The sequence below is a fragment of the Lissotriton helveticus genome, chromosome 4_1, assembly GCF_964261635.1.
Source record: "Lissotriton helveticus chromosome 4_1, aLisHel1.1, whole genome shotgun sequence".
In the NCBI taxonomy this organism is placed as follows: Eukaryota; Metazoa; Chordata; class Amphibia; order Caudata; family Salamandridae; genus Lissotriton; species Lissotriton helveticus.
Genome location: NC_136063.1, coordinates 22,020,241 through 22,041,839, shown reverse-complemented (window position 1 = coordinate 22,041,839; position 21,599 = coordinate 22,020,241). Strand labels below are relative to the sequence as shown.

The following is a 21,599-nucleotide window of genomic DNA, read 5'->3' as shown; positions in this document are numbered from 1 at the left end:
GAGTCCAAGACGCTGGACTTCGGCGCCTTGGGAGTGGGGCAGAAGGGTGCCAGGAGCCCCCGCAGCCCCAGCAAGTCGGAGGTGCCCCAGGAGAAGAGGCAAGGGGACCCGGGGCCCCCTCAGTCGCCCACGTGCAACAGCGTCGCTGGCATCGAGATCAGGACCTCGGGAGGGAAGGAAGTGCTGCAGAACCTCAGCGACTGCAAGGTAGGGCGATCCTGCGGCTTCATGCAAACTCCCTGAGGTGACAGGTCCGTGTGGGCGCGACATGTCACACAGACACGAAACTGTGCAGACAAAACTCGGTGCAAACACTGCTGCAGGTAGACAGCTCTCTCCACACACCTAACTCCCTGCACACTCAACTTCCTGCACACTCAACTCTGCAGACATAACCCCCTGTGAGACGAGCTCACTGAGAAACAACTGCACCCTGCCACAAAACTACCCTTGCAGAGTCATACCTGCGCATTCAGTGTCCTGCAGGCACAATTGTTTGTGGGCACAGCTCCATGCGGCTGCATCCCCATGAAGACACAGTTCACTGCTCATATAACTCTATACAGGCTCAAGTTCTTGCCAATAGATTTCCACGTGAACACAAACTCCACGTGTAATCAAACCTATAGTTTGGCAAACCTCCCTGCACAATCAACTCCCTTCAGACACACCTCCCTGCTAAACAAGCATTTGCAATGCAATAGGTCTCGCAGTTGTGAGAGTTTGAGCTGTTGGCATTTTAAATGACAGTGCCTTTTATTTATGTATTGGTTTTTAAAACATAAATAAAAGGCATTGTCATTTACAAAGCCAATAACTTAAACTCTCTCAAATGCGAGACCTATTGCATTGCAAATGCTTGTTAGATTAGTGAACAATACACACAGCAGTTTAAAATTTACAGCGTTCAACATTAGAGGCATAGACATTGGCGCTTCCTATATTAGGATTCGGATATAATGTTTTGTACGATCTGGCAGCTGATTTTTAGCACTTGCTATTTTACCATTTACATCAGCAAATCTAGAACATCTTGTGGCTTTCTTGATGAACGTGCAGTGTTGCGCTGAAACTCACGTTGAAGAGCCATCATACAGCCACCATTAATTTTGATTATATTTCCTTGTCTTTATAATATCATTGAGTCTATAATTTTTGTGACTATCCAATTTAGTTTATCTCACTAATTTCATGGTGTTAGTTTGTTTATGTTTAGATCCTGAAACAATCAAAAGCCATAGGCTGCTACCTCTATTGAAAAAAAGCCTGTAAGAGCCCTGTGGCCTCTGTGGTGTTGCAGGGGGAGTCGAGTCCCACAAAGCCTTCTCCACAGATGGTGAGGTAATCCACCCCTCGCTTTGCCATAATTTGGGAAGAATGTGGGTGGTGAGCAGATTCCATCAATGAAGTGCTCAGTGGCCGTGGGCGAGCTTCATTGGCCACTGTGTGCGCGTGATCCATACGCTAACATTGGTTTCAAAATGGACATGTTGCCTCCAAGTAACACAGAAAATGTAGTTTGTGTTCTGAGAATGACCAGGGGCACACGTGGAGGGCACTCTGCGCCGTGAATGTCGTGTTGTGTGTGTAATGTACTGACTGTGGTCGGTACTGGATGAAAGGAGGGCCTGAGCATTTAAATCACTGGCACTGCCAAGGTCATGGGCCAGTTGACGTCAGCCCACGTAGAAGGACTGCTCATCACTTCCCATGGACATGTTTATCTGGTACAATATTGATAGAATAATATTTAGTTTTTCCTCAGTGTGGTATTACCTTCAAGTTTTTCAAGACGGAATGGGGGAAAATGCTGTAATACTGTATATTTTCCCTTTTCGATGCTTAAAATCTCAGAATATTGTGGTTTTTCACAACACTAATTTTGCCTACTTTTAATTTACCTGGTCGACTTTGTGCAGGAAAACAAAACAGGTGCAATGCTTTCCAAACTTTCAGTAGCCAGATGCAATATTACGCAAAAAATAAGTCAAAGACAGAATGCAAAGGCCATAATATGATTGCTCATCTTTATTTACACATTACTTAATTTATTTGCACATTCTGGATCTATTGGTTAAGTGCAATAGTTGGTCTGCCTGCACACCTCTGCGTGCCTGTCATTACTTCTGCAAGACTGCCCCTCGTCCACTCCTTGCAGGGATACCCTCCTGTCAGCATCTACCTCTCCTGCCCATCCCTCTGGCCCACCCCAGTCTTATTATAATAGGATGTGGATCTCTGACCCTCCTGTTTTCCAAATCCCTGACCCCCCTGCTGTCACTGCCCCTATCAGTCAGCCACCTCCTGTTAGTCACATTCCTGACCCCCCTCATGTCAGTACCTCCTGCTTTAAAAATCCCTCACCCCCTCCTGTCATTCCTTCCTACCACATCCTGATTGCTTCCCTTCTGTCAGTGCTCCTGTCTAGCAGCCTCCTCCTGTCAGTCCCTCTTGTCTGCATCCCTGACCACCTCTTCTGTCAGTACTTGTGCCTGACGGACTGCCCCCATCCTTGCCTGACAGGATCTGCTTCCTCTCCTCCCTTTCATCAAGTCATGACAGGCATACTCTTCCTTCCGTCCCCTGCTCTCTTTCTTCCGACCTTTCTTTTCTGCTTGTTGCTACAGCTTGTAATTTACACAGTGGTTCACTCGGTTCAGTTTCTCTTGCCAGACTATGCCACCTGCCAGACTGCCTTTCCTATTGCCCTGCAGACCCTGCACCCTCTCCTGTCTTGCATTGAGCTGTAGTAGACAGATGCTGCTTCCTTTTCCTGGCACAGTCTACTGCACTCCTACCTGGGCAGTTTTGCCAGTCACTGTCTATGTTAGAACAGATTCAGAATTGCTTTATTAACCTCCCATGTAGATGGTTCAGGCTCGCTCCCAACAGTCGCTCGCTCGTTACACTCCATTACTGTGTCACAAAATGATGCATGTCGAAAAAGTGTGTCACCAACATGAAAAGTTTGGAAAGCTGTGTGCTAGGGAGTACCTCTAATCCACCAACATAAAGGACGGACTCTCATGGTCTGTCCATAGTTACATTGAAATTGAAAAAATCATTATTTTATCCAGGTAGGTAAGAGAGAGACAATCAATTAGCATTTGTCATGTTACATTGCACATGATCGAACATGTTTCAACAACACTTTCTACCCAAGCTATTGTTATTTGGATGCATATCAGCGACTGGATCATGTTTTATTATTGCTTTAAGAGTCACAGAATATGATTTTATGGTATTAATAACTCTCATGTTTCTACATATTATGGGATTCTTACTTTGATATATCAGTTAATCCCACTGAGGTGATAGCATCACTGTCAAGTACTATCTTTCACCAGATCGTCCAATCAGTGTAATGGCATACTACTACCTGACAGTATACTTAACTCACAAAAATTCATGCAGATCATTTTCAATATTGATTCCACACTCAACCGCACGAAGCTTAATGATCCATGTGCTCTCTGTTCTCCGTCAACGTAATAATCTGTTGCCACCTCTTGGCCCCATGTTTACGCTCTCAATTCCATGTAGGCCTAACTTGTGTAAGTCATTTAGATTGTGTGTGTTATTGAAATGTACAGCCAAAGGATACTGTGTGTTGTTGTTTTTAATGGCACGAATATGCTCCTGAATTCTATCCTTCAGAGGTCTGATGGTACTTCCTATGTATATTTTACCACAAAGACATACAATGCAGTAAATCACAAACTTAGTATTGCAGTTGATAAAGCTGTTAATCTGGTATGTCTTTTCTGTATTATATTTAAACTGCACTATTTTGTGTAGACCAAAGCAGCATATATTGCATCCCCCACATCGGTAATAACCTCTTGGGGTATTTGGAAACCAAGTCAAGTTTCTCAACGGTGGTAAGAAGCTCGGACACAGATGTTGTCTTAGTGTTTTACCTCTGGCATGTGTGACAATTGAATTATTTCCTACTACCGCTTTTAAATCTGTATCGTGCGTTCGTAGATGCCAATGTTTCTGGAGTATTTTGAAAACATCGGTACTGGCACATGAATATGGCGTGATGAAATTAAGCTTTTTACATTTTTCACCCTTTCTGCCCTTCTTATTTATCAGTAAATCAGGTTTCTTGATTTTATTAACTTTGGTTCTAGCCTGTTTAATGGTAGTTTGCAATGTCAATATACTCTGATATCTGTTCAGTAGACGAGTTGATCCCGAAGATTATTGGTCTTCCGGGAGAAAATCTGCCTTGCTTATGTACTTTTGGAAGCACATATATGCATGGGTTTGCAGTCGTGTCATTGTAGAGATATCTATATTCTGTATCAGAGATAAGTCCTTTGCCCCGCCAATGTGTCAGTTGTGTATCTATCTATCTCTTGTAAATAGTCTGTCCTATTCATGAGCACTATGTTCCCTCCCTTGTCCGCCTCACGGATGACAAGGGAGGTATCACAGGCAAGTTTCTTCAAAGCTTCACTTTCATCCCGGGAAAGATTGTGTTTCATCTTGTGACAGTCAGATTTAAATCTATCCTCCAATTTATACAGATCTTCATGTACTAATTCTTGAAAAATGTCAATAGAGTTATTACTGGGTAGATGAGGTGTGAATCTGAATTTTGGTTTTAAGCCAATATCCGCTACCTTCATATGTGGCGGACAAGGGAGGGAACATAGTGCTCCTGAATAGGGCAGACTATTTACAAGAGATAGATAGACAACTGGCAGATCAAACCACCTATATGCTATTACCAAGTAATCCAATAAGCTCTGTAGTCACACTCATTGAGACACAACTGACACATTGGCAGGGCAAAGGACTTATCTCTGATACAGAATATAGATATCTCTACAATGACACGCCTACGAACCCATGCATATATGTGCTTCCAAAAGTACATAAGCAAGGCAGATTTCCTCCCGGAAGACTAATAATCTCCGGGATCAACTCGCCTACTGAACAGATATCAGAGTATATTGACATGTATTTGCATCCGCATGTAATAAACTTGACATCTTACATAAAAGATACCCGTGATGTGCTCAGTAAGATATCAGACGTAGAGTGGGCAGAAGGCCATCTGTTGGTAACGATGGACGTATGCTCGCTATACACTTGTATACCAGGAGACCTTGGTCTCAGTGCAATTGAACATTTCTTGGATAGTCGTCCCATAGAATGCTATGAACACACATTAATGCTACTGGATTTGATCACATTGGTTTTGGACAACAACATTTTCTTACACAATGGCCAATGGTACCGCCAAAAACGAGGCGTGGCCATGGGGGCGAAATTTTCCCCATCATATGCCAACCTATATATGGGATTATTTGAGCAGGTACATATTTGGCGCAACTGCCGGGCCATCTGTTAGAACATATCCTATATTGGGGCAGATATATTGATGTTGTCTTGCTCTTCTGGGCAGGACAAAAAGAAGAACTAGAGGAATTTCATGCATTTGTTAACAACAATGAGTATAACCTGTGTTTTACTAAGGAATTCAGTACCAAACAAGTAAATTTTTTGGATATAACAATCATCACAGATAACGGCAGATTGAAAACCTTGCCATATAGAAAAGAGACGGCATGCAGTTCCACACTGCACGCAATAAACGCACACCCGTCATCCCATATAAATGATATACCGTTCGGAGAGATGCTACGCATTAAACGGAATTGTAGCGTTGAATCTGTTTTAAACCAAGAACTTGATAATGTAGAACGCAGATTTGCACAGAGAGGATACTCGCAAACTGTCATTAAACAGGCTAGAGCCAAAGTTAATAAAATCAAGAGACCTGATTTACTGATAAATAAGAAGGGCAGAAAGGGTGAAAATTGTAAAAAGCTTAATTTCATCACGCCATATTCATGTGCCAGTACCGATGTTTTCAAAATAATCCAGAAACATTGGCATCTACTAACGCACGATACAGATCTAAAAGCGGTAGTAGGAAATAATCCAATTGTCACACATGCCAGAGGTAAAACACTAAGACAACATCTGTGTCCGAGCTTCTTACCACCGTTGAGAAACTTGACTTGGTTTCCAAATACCCCAAGAGGTTATTACCGATGTGGGGGATGCAATATATGCTGCTTTGGTCTACACAAAATAGTGCAGTTTAAATATAATACAGAAAAGACATACCAGATTAACAGCTTTATCAACTGCAATACTAAGTTTGTGATTTACTGCATTGTATGTCTTTGTGGTAAAATATACATAGGAAGTACCATCAGACCTCTAAAGGATAGAATTCAGGAGCATATTCGTCCCATTAAAAACAACAACACACAGTATCCTTTGGCTGTACATTTCAATAACACACACAATCTAAATGACTTACACAAGTTAGGCCTACATGGAATTGAGAGCGTAAACATGGGGCCAAGAGGTGGCAACAGATTATTACGTTGACGGAGAACAGAGAGCACATGGATCATTAAGCTTCGTGCGGTTGAGTGTGGAATCAATATTGAAAATGATCTGCATGAATTTTTGTGAGTTAAGTATACTGTCAGGTAGTAGTATGCCATTAAACTGATTGGACGATCTGGTGAAAGATAGTACTTGACAGTGATGCTATCACCTCAGTGGGATTAACTCATATATCAAAGTAAGAATCCCATATTATGTAGAAACATGAGAGTTATTAATACCATAAAATCATATTCTGTGACTCTTAAAGCAATAATAAAACATGATCCAGTCGCTGATATGCATCCAAATAACAATAGCTTGGGTAGAAAGTGTTGTTGAAACATGTTCGATCATGTGCAATGTAACATGACAAATGCTAATTGATGGTCTCTCTCTTACCTTCCTGGATAAAATAATGATTTTTTCAATTTCAATGTAACTATGGACAGACCATGAGAGTCCGTCCTTTATGTTGGTGGATTAGAGGTACTCCCTAGCAGATTAGCCTGGATAGGCTCTGCACGGGTAGTATTTTTATCATTATAAATAGATAACTAGTAGTGTATGGATATTTCACTTGATTTTTACCAACAAAATGATGATTTCATGCTTTTATGATTAATTATGAAGAAACACGATATAACAAAGTGCACAGATAACTGAATGCTCTGATCATATAGGTGCGATTGTTCATCCGCCATAGCATAACAAACAAAATCTCTTTCAAAATAATATACTCCACTTTGAGAAAATGGGGCAATATCATGCAATCAGAGCAATCGTGAAACCACTAAGAAATGGAGACCGTGCAGGATGTAACACAGTAATGATGCGATGACGAGGTCCGTTTTTTATGTTAACTAGGAAGTGGGGATCTCGATGGCCTCAAATATGCGCGGCAAAAGCGGTTTGGCGTCTACAAGAATTACAACATAGAACTTACTAACTGGGGGGTTGCTGTACCCGAATGTGAGGTAAGGATGAGATTGCTCTAAAATCCAGCAGGCGATAGATTTGCGCCCTAGTAATGCGTAACACGTAAATTGGGGCAAACTAAGAATTGAGACCCTTTTTTTTTTTAAATAGATTTCGAGTATTCAGTAGTGGGTGGGCAATAACCCTATGATGTGAAGTGACATGCATTTTTCGTGTTTCTTTCTCTACGCCTGTGCTTAATACCACGGGCTTGTATTTAGTGATGGACTCAAGTCGTTTGGATTTATCGTGATCCGACCGTGAATAAACCCTGGTGCTTACAAATTGGACCGGTATTAGTGCCTGGATGCACACGACAAGGAACCTTATACTTCTGGGACTTAATTACCTATTGGGGTAAGGTCCTTGCTATGCTTAACTAAGACTATCTGTATAACTAATGTGTATCCCAATGAATGATAACAACACGTTACGAGTATTCAGGTTTCTTTCTTTTAAAAAAAAAAAAGAATATGAGGGGTGATTTCCCAAAGTTGGTCTCAATACATGAGAACCTGCATGGTACTATATTGTTAATAGGGGTCTCTTTATGCGGGTAATTTCCCTGCAACATGCCGGACAAACGGCAGTTGCATATGGCACCGTTAATGATAATGATGGTATACTAAAATTAAGCTAAGGATATATATTGTTACTATCTTACTCTGGCCATCATGTATCAAAATAGAAGGCAATGGTGGGTTAACAGCCCAAATGAATAATAGAAACAAAAATGACCAATGTTAAATTATACCAAATTACTCTTCTCTTAGAATGCCAAATAGGCACTACTAATCTCAACTAAACCAAGATCGTTTTCGTAAACATCTGGGCCATTACGATTTGAAAGGCAGATATCTGTTCCCTCGAGTTAGAAGATTCGGGTGTCCAAAATATTAAATGAAGGTGAGATAAGTGATTAAACACGTGCATGAGGTATGCACTAGGTGATGGATGCGATATGGGCATAGGGTGACATGTATAATTCCACAACCACTATATCTGAGTATGTGAAAGAATATGCACCGTGCCAACTGTGCACGGATCACACAACTGAGTAGGTTTTAGAACTCTTTTTACTTATGTATTTTCCACCAACATAAATGGATTGTCTCTGGGTGGCACTGTCCACTACTGTGTTATGTCAATATGTGTGTGTGAATTGAATAGGAATGTTTCTCTGTTGGATCACAAGATGGTCTTTATGTAAATGGCATATTTAAATGTGTTGATTGGGAATAATGTGAGTACATTGTCCTAAAGACATTTATAAATACTTTTTTTGCAGCCTTGAAAAAGCCCTGTGGGCAAAACGCGCGTCGCCTGCTGTGGTGCTATTTATTATTGATCTGCAAATTAAAAGCATACACCTAATTGAAGACTGTGATTGGACTATTGCATTCTCTTTTGGAAAAATACGGATTTTGGACGATAGGGTTTAGAGACACTGCGATATGCTTCAAAAGGCACCATAAACATATTGGATTATAGAAATAATGATGTTGTGTGCTCAGGTGGTATGTATATAATTGTATGACCTGGGTTCGTTTGAATCCGTGGACAAATTGACACCTTGGTGGGTAGGTGTTAAACATCTTTTGGAGCACCTTGGCCTGAGTTGTGGATAATAACAGTTGGTACTCTTTTTTTGAAACAAGGACAGCTATCAGATGTGCGGAACACGATTGGCAAACCCATAACCTTGTGTTGTATATGTTGTGTTTGGTGTCAAACACCTTGGAATCATACCTCCACACCAGTAACTGGTGTGAGAGATATGATTTCACCCTCCTAGAGGGAGAAACATGACTACGCTGGTACACCCAGTAGAGAGCCAAGCTCGAGCAAGGGAAGGTACGACAATAGACTGCCTGTCAGAGGGAGGTGTAACCACCTCCCAGACAGGCTTTAGTGTATTGGCGCTGGGTGGGTACACTCTGAGAGTGCTTTGATGTCTGCACTGGGGGCACATCTGGTGTCCCTGTGCATAGTCCAGGTCAAACCGGGTGCAGGAGCCATTTGCTCCTGCCGTGGTGCGATACTGGACAAAGGACATGGGTGTAGCCACCCCTCTGTCCTGACCCTCCCATAGTTGGGTCCCCAGAGTTTGCTCCACCCCTTCCTTGAGTATAAAGGAGGAACACCTGACTACAGGACTTTACATTTACTTGGATTAAACTACGCTACAGAAACCAAGTACCTTCGACTATCTACACAACGCTAGATGACTGAAGAATCTCCATTGGAGTAAAGAAGTTACTCCCCTGCACAGCAGGCACCAAAGACACATGCATCTCTGAAGCTCCTGAGGACTCCAAAGATTTCTGCAACACAGGAGGTAGGTTTCCAAGTGTCCCCGAGGTTTACTAGTGCTCTCAGCATGTGGGGACCATGCAATCCAAACCCCTGGACACTATGTCTATTTGCAGCAGCATATGCTTTACAGCGATCCCTGAGGCTGTACTTTGGGCTACTTATAGTCCTGACCCCAAGCAGTGTTTCCATTGAAGATTGGTAGCCTAGACTCCACAAGTGTTCCATGGGCTGGTATGTTGTGGTTCCTCTTGAGGTCCCTTTGCAATCCCTGGTCCGTTGGCCTGTGGGTCCCTGTGAAGGTAACTTTGAATTTCAGTGGGCCTTCCTGGTTGGTTGCTCCAGATGTGCCCTGACTCTCCATAGCTTGAAGTGTCCCCAGGACCTTGCTGGTCCTCACAAAGCATCTTTCCTCTGACCGCATGGGTTGCAGTTGCCACGGCTTGTTGGTGTTCAATCCGGACACTGACTCCCCAGCACTCGACATCCTTCATAGGACAGCTTGCCTGTCACTTTGGTCATCATTGATGTCTCTTGGTCCTCTTGACTGCAGTGTCAAGCTTCACCTCTTCTCACCTGAAGCACCGACATCAGTGGGCATTCATCTACTGAGCCTCTGGTCACCCTGAAGTCACCAATACTCTGTCCACTCTGCTCTCAGGGTCTTCTCAGCTCCGACCCACGCTTGGATCACACCGGACACTATTCCTCTTCACGGCAGCAGCAATTTTCAGCATCACGCAATTGAAAACAACAAAGATTCCCGACACCACTTGACACCCACGCACTAGGCTTTCCTGGGTGTGGTAACACAGGTAGTCCAGTACTCTCAAGGGTGCTAGCCTTAGAACCTTCTACGTTTGAAAGGGTTTGCTTAAAGTCCTCTCCTAAGTGTCCTTAATCTTTAAAATTCAAAACACGACATTCCCATTGTACGGAGCTCGCGCCTGTGTCCTCACACTGCACACGTACTCCATTGGTCCCCAGTGTCACTACTTTAGGTGGTTTAGGAGTCCCAGCGCTTCTAGGTGCTCTAGGCACTTGATTTAGTCAAGTTGTGGTTGTTATACCACACCATGGTTTTGTCTCCCCCTGGAGCCCACTGTGTATTGTGCTATTTACTGTTGTTCTAGTGATTTAATATTGTATATCTTGTGACCTAATCTGATAAAGAGAGTGCTTAGTAATAAATACATATTTTATATTAACACTTTTGTGGTTCTCCTTTCATTTGGTCATTCAGGAGGTTATGATCTGGTAATTCAAGCTGCTTTACGTTCCTTTGAGAATTAGCCTGAAGGCTGCTCTCCATAGCTACCACTAGGAAAGCTTTCAATAAAGATTGCCCACTTTAATTAGTGGATAGCATATACCTGTCCAACTTTTCCCACAGATATTACACAAGAATGTTAGAATATGTGGCCTTCTGTTGACTTACTTTGATTAAGACCTGCAAGACAAATGTTAGAGGAACAAAGCTGACCGCTGTTACGTATAGATTACAATTTGTTCTAAGCAAGAGTTATCGATGTCTGTTTAAGTGCTTTATCAGCTATGCACATAGTCTTTACCGGGAGACATTGACAAGCGCCAACCAATGCAGTGAAGGCCAAGCTGATGAAGGAGTCCGATGGAACTGTTGAAGTGCAGCGACATCTATCAAGGGGTCGGATGGATGTAACAAGACACACGCATCCGGGGAGCCTTAGACTTCATTTCACAAACACTGCAGTTCACAAAAATCAACAGTTTTTGAAAGGATATTGGCACCATTTAAAGACCGTCTGATCAGATACCAGGTTATAAACATAACCACACATAACCAAAAACAAACATAAGGAATATCTACATGATGTGTGCTTTGTAGAATGATGATGCTTGCCCAAGACATTCAGTGAGTTTCTATGAGTTGTAAATAATTAGCCATGAATTACAATCTTAAGAAATAGTTGGGAATCATGAAGAGTAGTGCTGCAGGATATATAACTCTTAAGTGCAAGAATTAACAAATCTCACCAGGCCTGGAGATAGTTCCAGAGATGCGGACACAGGTGTTCTGCTTCCCGGTGCACTGAACCACTCCAGTTGCTGTGCAAGGGTCCGTGGACTGGTCATTGAAACAATCTTCACATATGTATCCGTTGGGTGTGTTGTCTGAAGGAGGCACTGAAACAACCAAGGACAGGAATTGAGAAGCATACTTCTGTTCATAAAAATGTCGCTAAGTCATGTCTCAATCACCATATTCTCACAATCATAGCTTTAGACACCCCACTTTGTATGCAGTTACAGAAATGTTAGATTTGTTTCATGAGTGCCAGATTTCTCAACTGTATGTTTGTCTATAAAAAGGATTTGTTATCTGCGACTGCTGTAGAAATGTGTGTGGTTTGAGTAGCTCACTAGCTTGATTGTATGTTTCATGTATTGTTGCATGGATTCTGCTCCCACACAAAACTGTGCACAGAGACCCAGGACCTCAGTGAATGGGTCAACAATCTGAACCCCTACCTCAGGTACACAAACTCAGCCTCCCCTTCTGAGATACTATTTCTAGACCTAACTATCAAACTTGATGGGGGAACTTTAGCAACCACAATGTACAAGAAAAGTACAGACCGCAACAGCCTACTACTTTACAGCAGCCACCATTCAAAATCACTCAAGGATAACTTACTGTTTGGCCAGTTCCTTAGAGTTTGGAGAAACTGTAGCGCATTGAGTGATTACAAAATGGAGGCATCATCTCTGGCACAAAACATCGCTGACCGAGACTACCCTCTGAGGAGCATTGTCGTGTCCAGGAAAAGGGCACGCAATAACAATAGAGTCTACTGGAGCACAGAGATAAACAGAAAACCAAGACCTTGTCATGTGTAACGACGTACAAACCAGCATCCAACCAACTCACAAAAGTGTTAAAAAAGCATTGGGGCATACTCAATACTGGCACTTTACAAATTGACCAACCACGCTTTGCCTTCAAGCGGTCCAGAAACCTCAAAGACATGCTCATCAAAACCATACCTAAGCCTAAGAATAAAAGTAGACAAGATACATTGCGGCAATTACCAACTGTCACAGACCACTATCCCTGTGGCTTGTGCACAGCTTGCGCATTCACCTCAACACAGAAGGCAATTACATTGAACAACACCTTCAAGTGGGAAATACGCACACATACAAATTGCAACACAGCCAATTGTATATACCTACTCACTTACCCATGCATATATAGGCATGACCACACGACCGATCAAACTATGAGTATCGGAACATCGCAGCAACTTCCGTTGTCAGAAAACTAACACTAAAATGTGTGCCCACTACTTTGAAAAAAGACATTCACCGGATTCCGTTAAGTGGGTGATTCTAGAAGTTTTCCCCAATGTATCCCCAAAAAGTATCTTCAACAAAGCACAAAGATGGATACATCATCTATCCCTGCACTGCAGCGGGCTTAACAATGAAATACCCTGGAGTACCTTGTAAACAACCCATGTCCACGTTATCTCTATGGGACACTATGCACTAAAACCAGGGTGAATCTTCAAGGGAGACTACTCTTCTACCCCCACTACACTAACATTACCATATAGATACTGTTCTCCAATTCTATGGCAGGACAGGAGGCTCAGATTATGCTTTCTCGATTTCTTTACTACAAACAGCAGCCAATAGGAACACAGTAAAGAAACGAAAAACTACAGCTCCCATGAGCACTTAGGTAACCATAGAGCACACATCACTATATAAAGAACCATAGAGGGCAAGACTTCCTCTTTCTTTGCTGCTTCGCAGCCAGTTAAGTCATTTTTCCTTCCTTGTTACTAATTGTTGTGCTTATTGAGTTACTAGCTTTCTATTTGCATTGTACGCGCTCGCTGCGCTTGCCTGCTTGCAGAGTGTGTTATTTTGGCAGTCTTCGGCGTCTGCTTTGTATTTGCACTGTGCGCGCTCATTGCGCTTGCCTGCTGACAGCGTGTGTCCTTTGTAGGTGTCCCTGCTACGCTCGTGCTCTGTGCGGTTTTCGGCTTGTCTTCTCCCGTCTCTTGGGAGAGCGCGGATTCGCCTCTCTTTCGGCTCGGGCGCCTTTGTGCCTGCGTCGCTGGTGGAGTGGGACTGGGGACAAGAGCGGTCGCGCGGTTCAGTCGCGCGCCGCTCTATTTTTGCATTTGCCGGCAGGCGGGCGTCTGCGCATGCGCGACGGCCCATTTGTTTACTTTTCCGTGTGCCTCACGGATTACCTGACACGCTGACGGCTGGCGTTCTTCACAGCCTGTGCCCACGGCCTGCCGAAGCGCTCCCCATTTGACACCCTTGCTTCTACATAGTTGGGGTTGGATAATTAATAGAGGCTTTTGCCTAGAGTGCTTTTCTGCAAGCCTGTCCCTCCACATTTCAATTGCTTTGCGTGGGGAGTGTGTGACTCTCCATTGTTGGCTTGCAGAGGGGTTGTCACTCCCCCTGACTGGGTCACTTTTGTGTCCTGTTTCATTTTCTGTGTGGGCGTCTAGTCTCTCTATCCTTTCAGCCTCCCTGTTGTTCTCATGGCTGGTTATGAGGAAGAAGACTCTTATTCTTACGACGTGGAGCCTGAGGACTCCTTTGAATCCAATTTGGTCGAAGCACTTGATCAAGGGGTGCAACATTCTGTTACTTCTGCGCTGGTTCGTGCCATTGGCCCTTTGAAGCGTCATCTGACGGACTATGTGCAACAGCAGGGCTGGGTTCCTACTTCTGCGTCTGCTAAGCGATCTTCTAAGTCCCCGGGGAATCCTCACAGATCGGATTTTGTAAAATTGGCCAAATCTTTGTCAAGCTCCAAGAGTTCTAAATTGGCTATGCCCTCTACCCCAGATACTGATGATGCCTCTTCCTCGTCCTCCTCTTCTGGTCCTTCTGCTCCTCCTGCTAAGAAATCGAGGAAGGAGCATTTTGTTGACGCATCGGCGCATCCTCCGGTGCTTACCTTTGACCCTACAGACATAATCCATCCGAGTTCGAAGTCTTGGCTCCCGGCTCCTGAGGTCGCGGAGTACGTTCAAGCCCATATTCGGGACTCCTTTGACCAGGAGGTGCGTTCTCGTCTGCGGTTCAAATGTCCACGCCCGGATTTGGCGGATAAACTCGCAGAAACGCCAGAGGTGGATCCCACAATCCTTACCTACCTTCGGAAGTTCACCAAGGATCCAAAGAAGGGCATTGATAGATCCTGGCGTCTATGCCAGGATAAATTGTTAGATCTCCTTGGTCCGCTCACTAAGATACTGGACATAGGGTATCAGGCTGGGTCTGCTTCTGGCATCGACCCGGATGAGCTGATCGGTTGGGCCCAACGGGCTATTTGCCAGTTGGGCAATGCGAATTGTGCTCTTTTGACAGAGCGTCGCCGTTCCATTCTTCTTAAGATGGACCCACGTTTAACGGAACTGGCTTCTTCGGAATCTGGGCCCCTTGCCCAGGGTCTTTTATTTGGTCAACCGTTCCTCAAGGAGCTGACGAAGTTCGTCTCTACATTTAGTGGCCTGGATAAGGCGCAATCTCAGCTACGCAGGGCGTTCCGCCCGGTTTTTGGCAGGGCCGGACGCTCCCAGGGACGTTCGTTCGGCCGTGGTTCAGGCCAACAACGTGGCAATCAGTCCCAGCAAGGTAGAGGTCAGCAGTCTTCCTATTCCGGTACCAAATCCAATTTCTACCCCTGCCGCAAAGGCCGTGGGCAGGCCTCTAAAGGCGGTTATGGCGGACAACAGGGAGGACGTCAAGATTTCGCAAACACAGGTGAGCCTAATTTCTTACAGTTCGGTTGTCTTGGTGGGCAGAGTGCAATATTTCCTCCCCAATTGGCGTACAATCTCCAGTGATGCTTGGGTGTTACAGACCGTTCAGGGTTATCGCATAGAGTTTTACCATCCTCCCCATCAACCTCTCGCCCCTTCTCCCCTTGTTTTTTCCCAACGAGATCAGGCCGTCATCTCCGCGGAAATCGAGTCCCTTCTGATGAAGGGAGCCATTGTGCGGACTTCTCTGCATCCGCAGGGTTTCGTCAGCAATGTGTTCCTAGTAGAAAAGAAGGGGGGAGGTTCTCGCCTGGTGCTCAACCTCAAGGAGTTCAACAACGGAGTGGTCTATCGCCACTTCAAGATGTAGGGCATCCATCTTCTCCGAGATCTCCTTCGCAAGGGCGACTGGATGGTTCGCCTGGATCTGAAGGACGCTTACTTGTCCATCCCCGTCTTTCCGCCGCATCGCCGTTTCCTTCAATTCCAATGGTTAGGGACGTGGTTCGAGTACACGGTTCTCCCGTTCGGTCTCTCGTCCGCTCCGTGGTGCTTCACGAAGCTCCTCAGACCTGTCATGGAATCCTTGAGGGCACGCGGGGTGCGTCTGATCGTGTATCTAGACGACATTTTGTTGATGGCTCAGTGTCCTGTCCAACTACTGACCCATTTGGCATGGACGGTCGACCTGTTGCAGTCTCTAGGGTTTCTCGTGAATCCTCAAAAGTCTCTTTTGCATCCCCCTCAGTCGATCGAGTTCCTGGGTTTCCTAGTCGACTCGGTCTCTTGTCAACTCCTCTAGCCCTCCCAAAAGGTCAGGTCTATCAAGAGAGAGTTGACGTTACTGTTGTCCAAACTGAGTGTCTCCTTACGATCGATCGCTCGGATTGTCGGACTGTTGGCTTCATCCATTCAGGCGATCTTTCCGGGTCCCTTGCATTATCGGGCCCTGCAACGTCTCAAAATCAGGCACTTGCAGAAGGGTCTTCGCTATTCCGATCTTGTTCCTCTGTCACCGGACGCCAAGTCGGAGATGCTGTGGTGGCTCAACCACATGGAGGCTTGGAACGGGAAAGCCCTGTTCGGATCGACTCCGGATGTAGTGCTGGAGTCGGATGCGAGTCTTTCGGGATGGGGAGCCCGGTGCGGGTCTGTGACAACTGGCGGCCGTTGGTCACAGGACGAACTGAGTCTTCACATCAATTGTCTGGAGCTCCTGGTGGGATCTTTTGCGATCCGCAGCCTTGCTCCTCAGGCCACCAGCTGTTGCATACTGCTCCGCATGGACAACATCTCTGCGGTGAGGAATGTGAACAAACTAGGAGGGACAAGGTCGAAGCTCTTGGCCGAGATTGCGAAGGACTTCTGGCACTTCTGCCTTCAGAGGAAGATCACTCTTATTACAGAGTATCTCCCGGGTCGCCAGAATCAGGTGGCCGATTGGAACTCTCGCCATCTGCAGGATTTCAGCGATTGGCGGCTTCATCCCCGTGTCTTTCGGCACCTGTCTCGCCTCTGGGGTCGGCCTTGGATCGATCTTTTCGCCTCTCGCCTCAATGCCCAGTTGACCAGGTTTTACAGCTGGCGTCCGGATCCGGAGGCTCTTGCCACGTTGCCTTTCTCCAGACTTGGCCCCTTCACCTTTGCTATGCGTTTCCCCCATTCGCGATGATTCCGCGAGTCCTGGCACGAACAAAGCACTTCCAGTCGGAGATCATTCTGATAGCTCCTCTTTGGAGGGCTCAGGCGTGGTTTCCGGATCTTCTGGAGATGAGTTGCTCGACGCCGTTCCTGCTTCCACAGAAGTGGAACTTATTGTTAGATCCTCTTCTCCGCCCGCATCCTCTAGTTCTGTCGGGTCAGCTCCGGCTGGTTGCGTGGCGCCTTTCGGGGAACGCTGGAAAGTCCCTGGCTTATCTGGAGATGCTACACGATTTATCGGTGAGGCTTGGGCCCCCAACACGCACAAGAGTTATGCATCAGCTTGGCGACGATGGAGTGGTTGGTGTTCTGAACGGAACTTGGATCCCGCTTCAGCGGATGTTACTTTAGTAGTTAATTTTCTTGCCTCCATAGCGTCTTCTGGTTCTGCTTATAGGACAGTTAATTCTTTTCGCTCTGCTGTTTCTGCGGGCCACGATTTTGTTGACGGGAAGCCTATTGGAGAGCATCCCTTGATTTCTAAATTGCTTCGTGGCATTCGGCTGGTAAAACCGCCTTGTCCGAAATATGTGGCCCTTTGGGATGTATCCATTGTCTTGCGTTTTCTGGAGGCTTGGCCTCACAACACTTCCTTGTCTCGTAAACAACTTTCAGCGAAGCTGATGATGCTACTTTGTTTGGTGTCTTGTAAACGCATTTCGGATGTGCGAGCGTTGGACCTCGCGGGGCGTTCGTTTTCTCCGGACGGGGTCACTTTTACGGTTTCCCGGCGCACCAAGTGTAACATGTCTTCTGTGACATATCCTGCTTTTCCTCAGAACCCACAGTTATGTGTGGTCCAATGCATAAAGGATTATGAGGTGCGTACTGCTCCTTTTCGCACAGATTTGTCTGGTCAGTTGCTGATTGCTTTGCAGAAGCCTTTTAGGCCTGTGGCGCCGGCTACCCTGGCCCGTTGGGTACGTTGGCTTTTGTCTGAAGCTGGGATTGATGTCTCCATTTTCGGAGCTCATTCAGCTCGGGGTGCCATGGCCTCTAAGGCTTTTACTGTTGGTGTGAGTTTGACGGACATTATGAAGGCCGCTGATTGGTCTTCCGATACTGTGTTTAAAACGTATTATTTCAAACCCATTGTGGATGTTGCTTCTGTGGTGGTGAACCGGCTTTGAACAAGCATAATCTGAGCCTCCTGTCCTGCCATAGAATTAAAAATGTGCAAACATTCGTGACAAGAATTTTCAATTCTATTAAGGACACGGAGGCGAGGATTATCCCACCCAAATGTGATTTATTGCATGTATCATGTATTTTCTCCTTGCTATGGCATTGTGAAATGTTTTTCTTGCACTGTTTCCCTACCCTTTGTATTTGACCTTATGGTACTGGGATGGTGTATTACGACTCTGGTTTTCTTTTAGGTTACACGAAGTGTCATTACATGGAACAATGGCGGATTCAGCACCTCCCAGACCCGGTGGATAGGGCAGGTCAGGGGGCATCCGCAAAATGCGTGAACCGTAAGTATACAGCAATGGCAGTCCGTATCTATCACACAGCTCCGCTATGAGTAGGTTATTGCTATTGTAATAGGGAGTTGACTTAACTGTAAACTTGACCTACAATTCCCGCAGGAGAGGCACGCTAACCCCGACAGTGTACCATGTCGGCACTAACCCGCAGCCGACATCATAGACACTCTTCCTAGCTCATAAGGGGCTACATGGCATCCCGATTACTTTGTGCACATGCTCCGTAGCTCCCCAGCAGTGAGCCGTTCCCTCTGCCATTTCTTAAGGGGAGGATCTACCCATCTCTCTCCCGTTACAGGGACCCTCCAATTTTGAGCAGATATTTGAACACTGTAAGCCTTAGTAAAACCTCCGAGATCTGGTCAATCTTTGGCTAGTTCGCCATAGTGACCACAGGTACATATAGCACGCACAGAACAGAGAGAGCACTTCGCTCCACCATCACCTCCATACTGCATTAGATATACCTCCGGGGACAGCATATGATACCCCACCAACCTGGTTTATTGGTTCACCACCTCCTTGTTGAAATACGTGCAATTTAGACACAGAACACAGACTCCTCCTGTGCGGTCTAACTAGCTCCACCGTTGCACGCCGCCCCCTATAGTGACACGAGGGCAGGTCATGAGCTAGTAAGAGAGATACACTTGTTATAACTATGCATATATATATTTTACCCAGTATATGTGTCCCCCCCCGATTTCCCGATTTCCAGTTTTCTACACACAGGAACATTGCCTTGTGCGTGAATCCACCGGGCACTGTTGAAGCCTGGGGACCATCTTAATTGGGTGAGTCCTCTACACGCTATTTCTTCTGTACACTGTGTTCTCTCCACATAGTCACCATAGCTCACAGTAGCTTCTCACCACCACTGTTTTTATCCATTGTTTATTTTTATAAGTACTATTCACGCATTTGCGTCCACCACTTTGGTATTATTTTAGCTGTGGAGTCACGATATGACCATATCTCTGCATATGTTACAGGATAACACCACATATGTTATTCCTACTCCCTTTTTTGTCTCCCACAACAGGTAGTTAATGGTTGTAATAAGGTATTTGAGTCTCACATAGACTGCCTTTATGCGCGATGACACACGCCACCCACACTAGATGTAGATAATATATTTCTAGGTCCTGAAGAATCGCTAGTTGAATTAACAAGTTAGCGAGAAACATGTTGACCAAGACATTCTAACAAGGACAACACAAGTCATTACCCTTTGATGATTGCCTTGTACACTGTTTTTAACTAGGATAGGAGACCCCCCAGAATAAAATTTGTCCTTCTAGGTACTCCCAATCCTATTTTAATCACTTCATCACATCTATACAGTTCTGGCCCCACACCCACACTTCACCAAATGACAGTTGGATAGAAGATCTCGGGTAAAGTGCCCCTCCTTGAGGTGAGCCCGTTGGGTTTTGCAAAGCCGACCAAATAAGGAGCAGCCCAAATGATGAAGCTTGACACCTGAAAGGGTGTGTGAGGGCATTAAGATCCAATATAAGGATCCCCAACTTTATCCTCCTTGGATATAGTGGGACCCAGTCACTTGTGACTTCAGCAGCTAATTGGAACTGAGGAACAGCACAACCCCCTATTTTGCTAGTTGATGTCAATTGAGGCCTCTATTGTGCTGGACCTCCCACTCTTCACTGAGTGGAAAATAGGTCCTGCGTCCCATTCTTTTTTTGTATAGCACAGAATGTGCAACCATTTTTAAGCGAGCAAATTAACAGCAGTACACCGGCAGCCAAGGTGAGAATTAACGGTAAACTGCTGAAGAGGCTGGAAAAAATCAAATGAAAAAATGCCGGTATCACACCAAATATAGTTTGGAATGAAGTCAAAAGGCCTGAACTTACTACTTTAAAAAAGTGCGGCAAGCATGAGGTCGATGAGGCTTTGAATATAGTGTGAATAAATGCTCCAAAATGCAGTGGGAGATCGTATTTAGTAGGGCATGTACCTCGGTAGGAGTACTAGCCATGTGAAGGATGAATGTTTCACGCGCAGATGTAAGGGCGACTTCTTTTTGAGACAAAAGAGCTCTTATGCAACTCATCTTGTTGAACTCTGCTTTCTAGGTCGGAATGGAAGGCCACATGAATATATCGAGCTTCCCATTCGGAGGAGGAAAGAGCACGTTCTTACAACAGACTACACGCTGGGAGACAATCACTAAGTACGGTATCCCTGCCGGCATACCACGGCAATTTAATTATTTAATAATAAATAAATACTGTTCGCTAACAACCTGAAAGTAGGTGCAATAGCCGGGGCAGGTGTACCTTTTAACATACAGGCCAAATTCTGGGCTTTTGAATTACAAGAGCCATGCAATTGTATATTCCTACAGACCAATGAATTGTCAGGAGTTGAGGTGCAATCTTCACCTTTTAAATAAACTTCTTTACGCTCCCTCAGGCACCTATAGGCAAACGGAAGAGACCAAACCTCAAGGAGGTGTGCACTACTTAATGGTTCATATCTGCCTATGGCATAGTGCTTCATGCAATGCTTCGAACTTAAACAGTGGAAAAGGTAGCGTTATTAACCCATGAATAAGCCAAACTGCAGAATTTGTTTCGGCTACAGAAAATGGGTATGTTGGGGCTGTTCCCAGTGTTGTCGGCCACCAAGAGTCATCCCAGGCTGAAGGGGTGGAGCCGAGGATGAGGACCTCCATCTTCTCTGAGTTTAGCATCAGTCGACTGTTCCTCATCCATTCGGCGACGGCCTTCCTTCATTCCTTTGTGGAGGTTGGTTTTGGAGGTGTGAAGGTCTTTGGTGAGGGAGAGGATCAGTTGGGTGTCGTCGGCATAGGAGATGATGTGGAGGTTGTGCTGTTGGTCGACATGGGAGAGGGGTGCCATGAGGATGTTGAACAGCGTCGGGCTGAGGGATG

The 21,599-nt window shown here is 45.2% G+C and overlaps 1 protein-coding gene across 1 annotated transcript in view; it reads right to left on the bottom strand.

The window, feature by feature from the left end:
* LOC144827827 (uncharacterized) overlaps nt 1-21,599 on the bottom strand; it is a 162,624-nt gene that overhangs the window by 40,645 nt on the left and 100,380 nt on the right. The window contains exon 5 of the mRNA XM_078685992.1: nt 11,725-11,874. Within this exon, the coding sequence (XP_078542118.1) occupies nt 11,725-11,874 (150 nt within the window). The remainder of the gene's footprint in view (nt 1-11,724; nt 11,875-21,599) is intronic.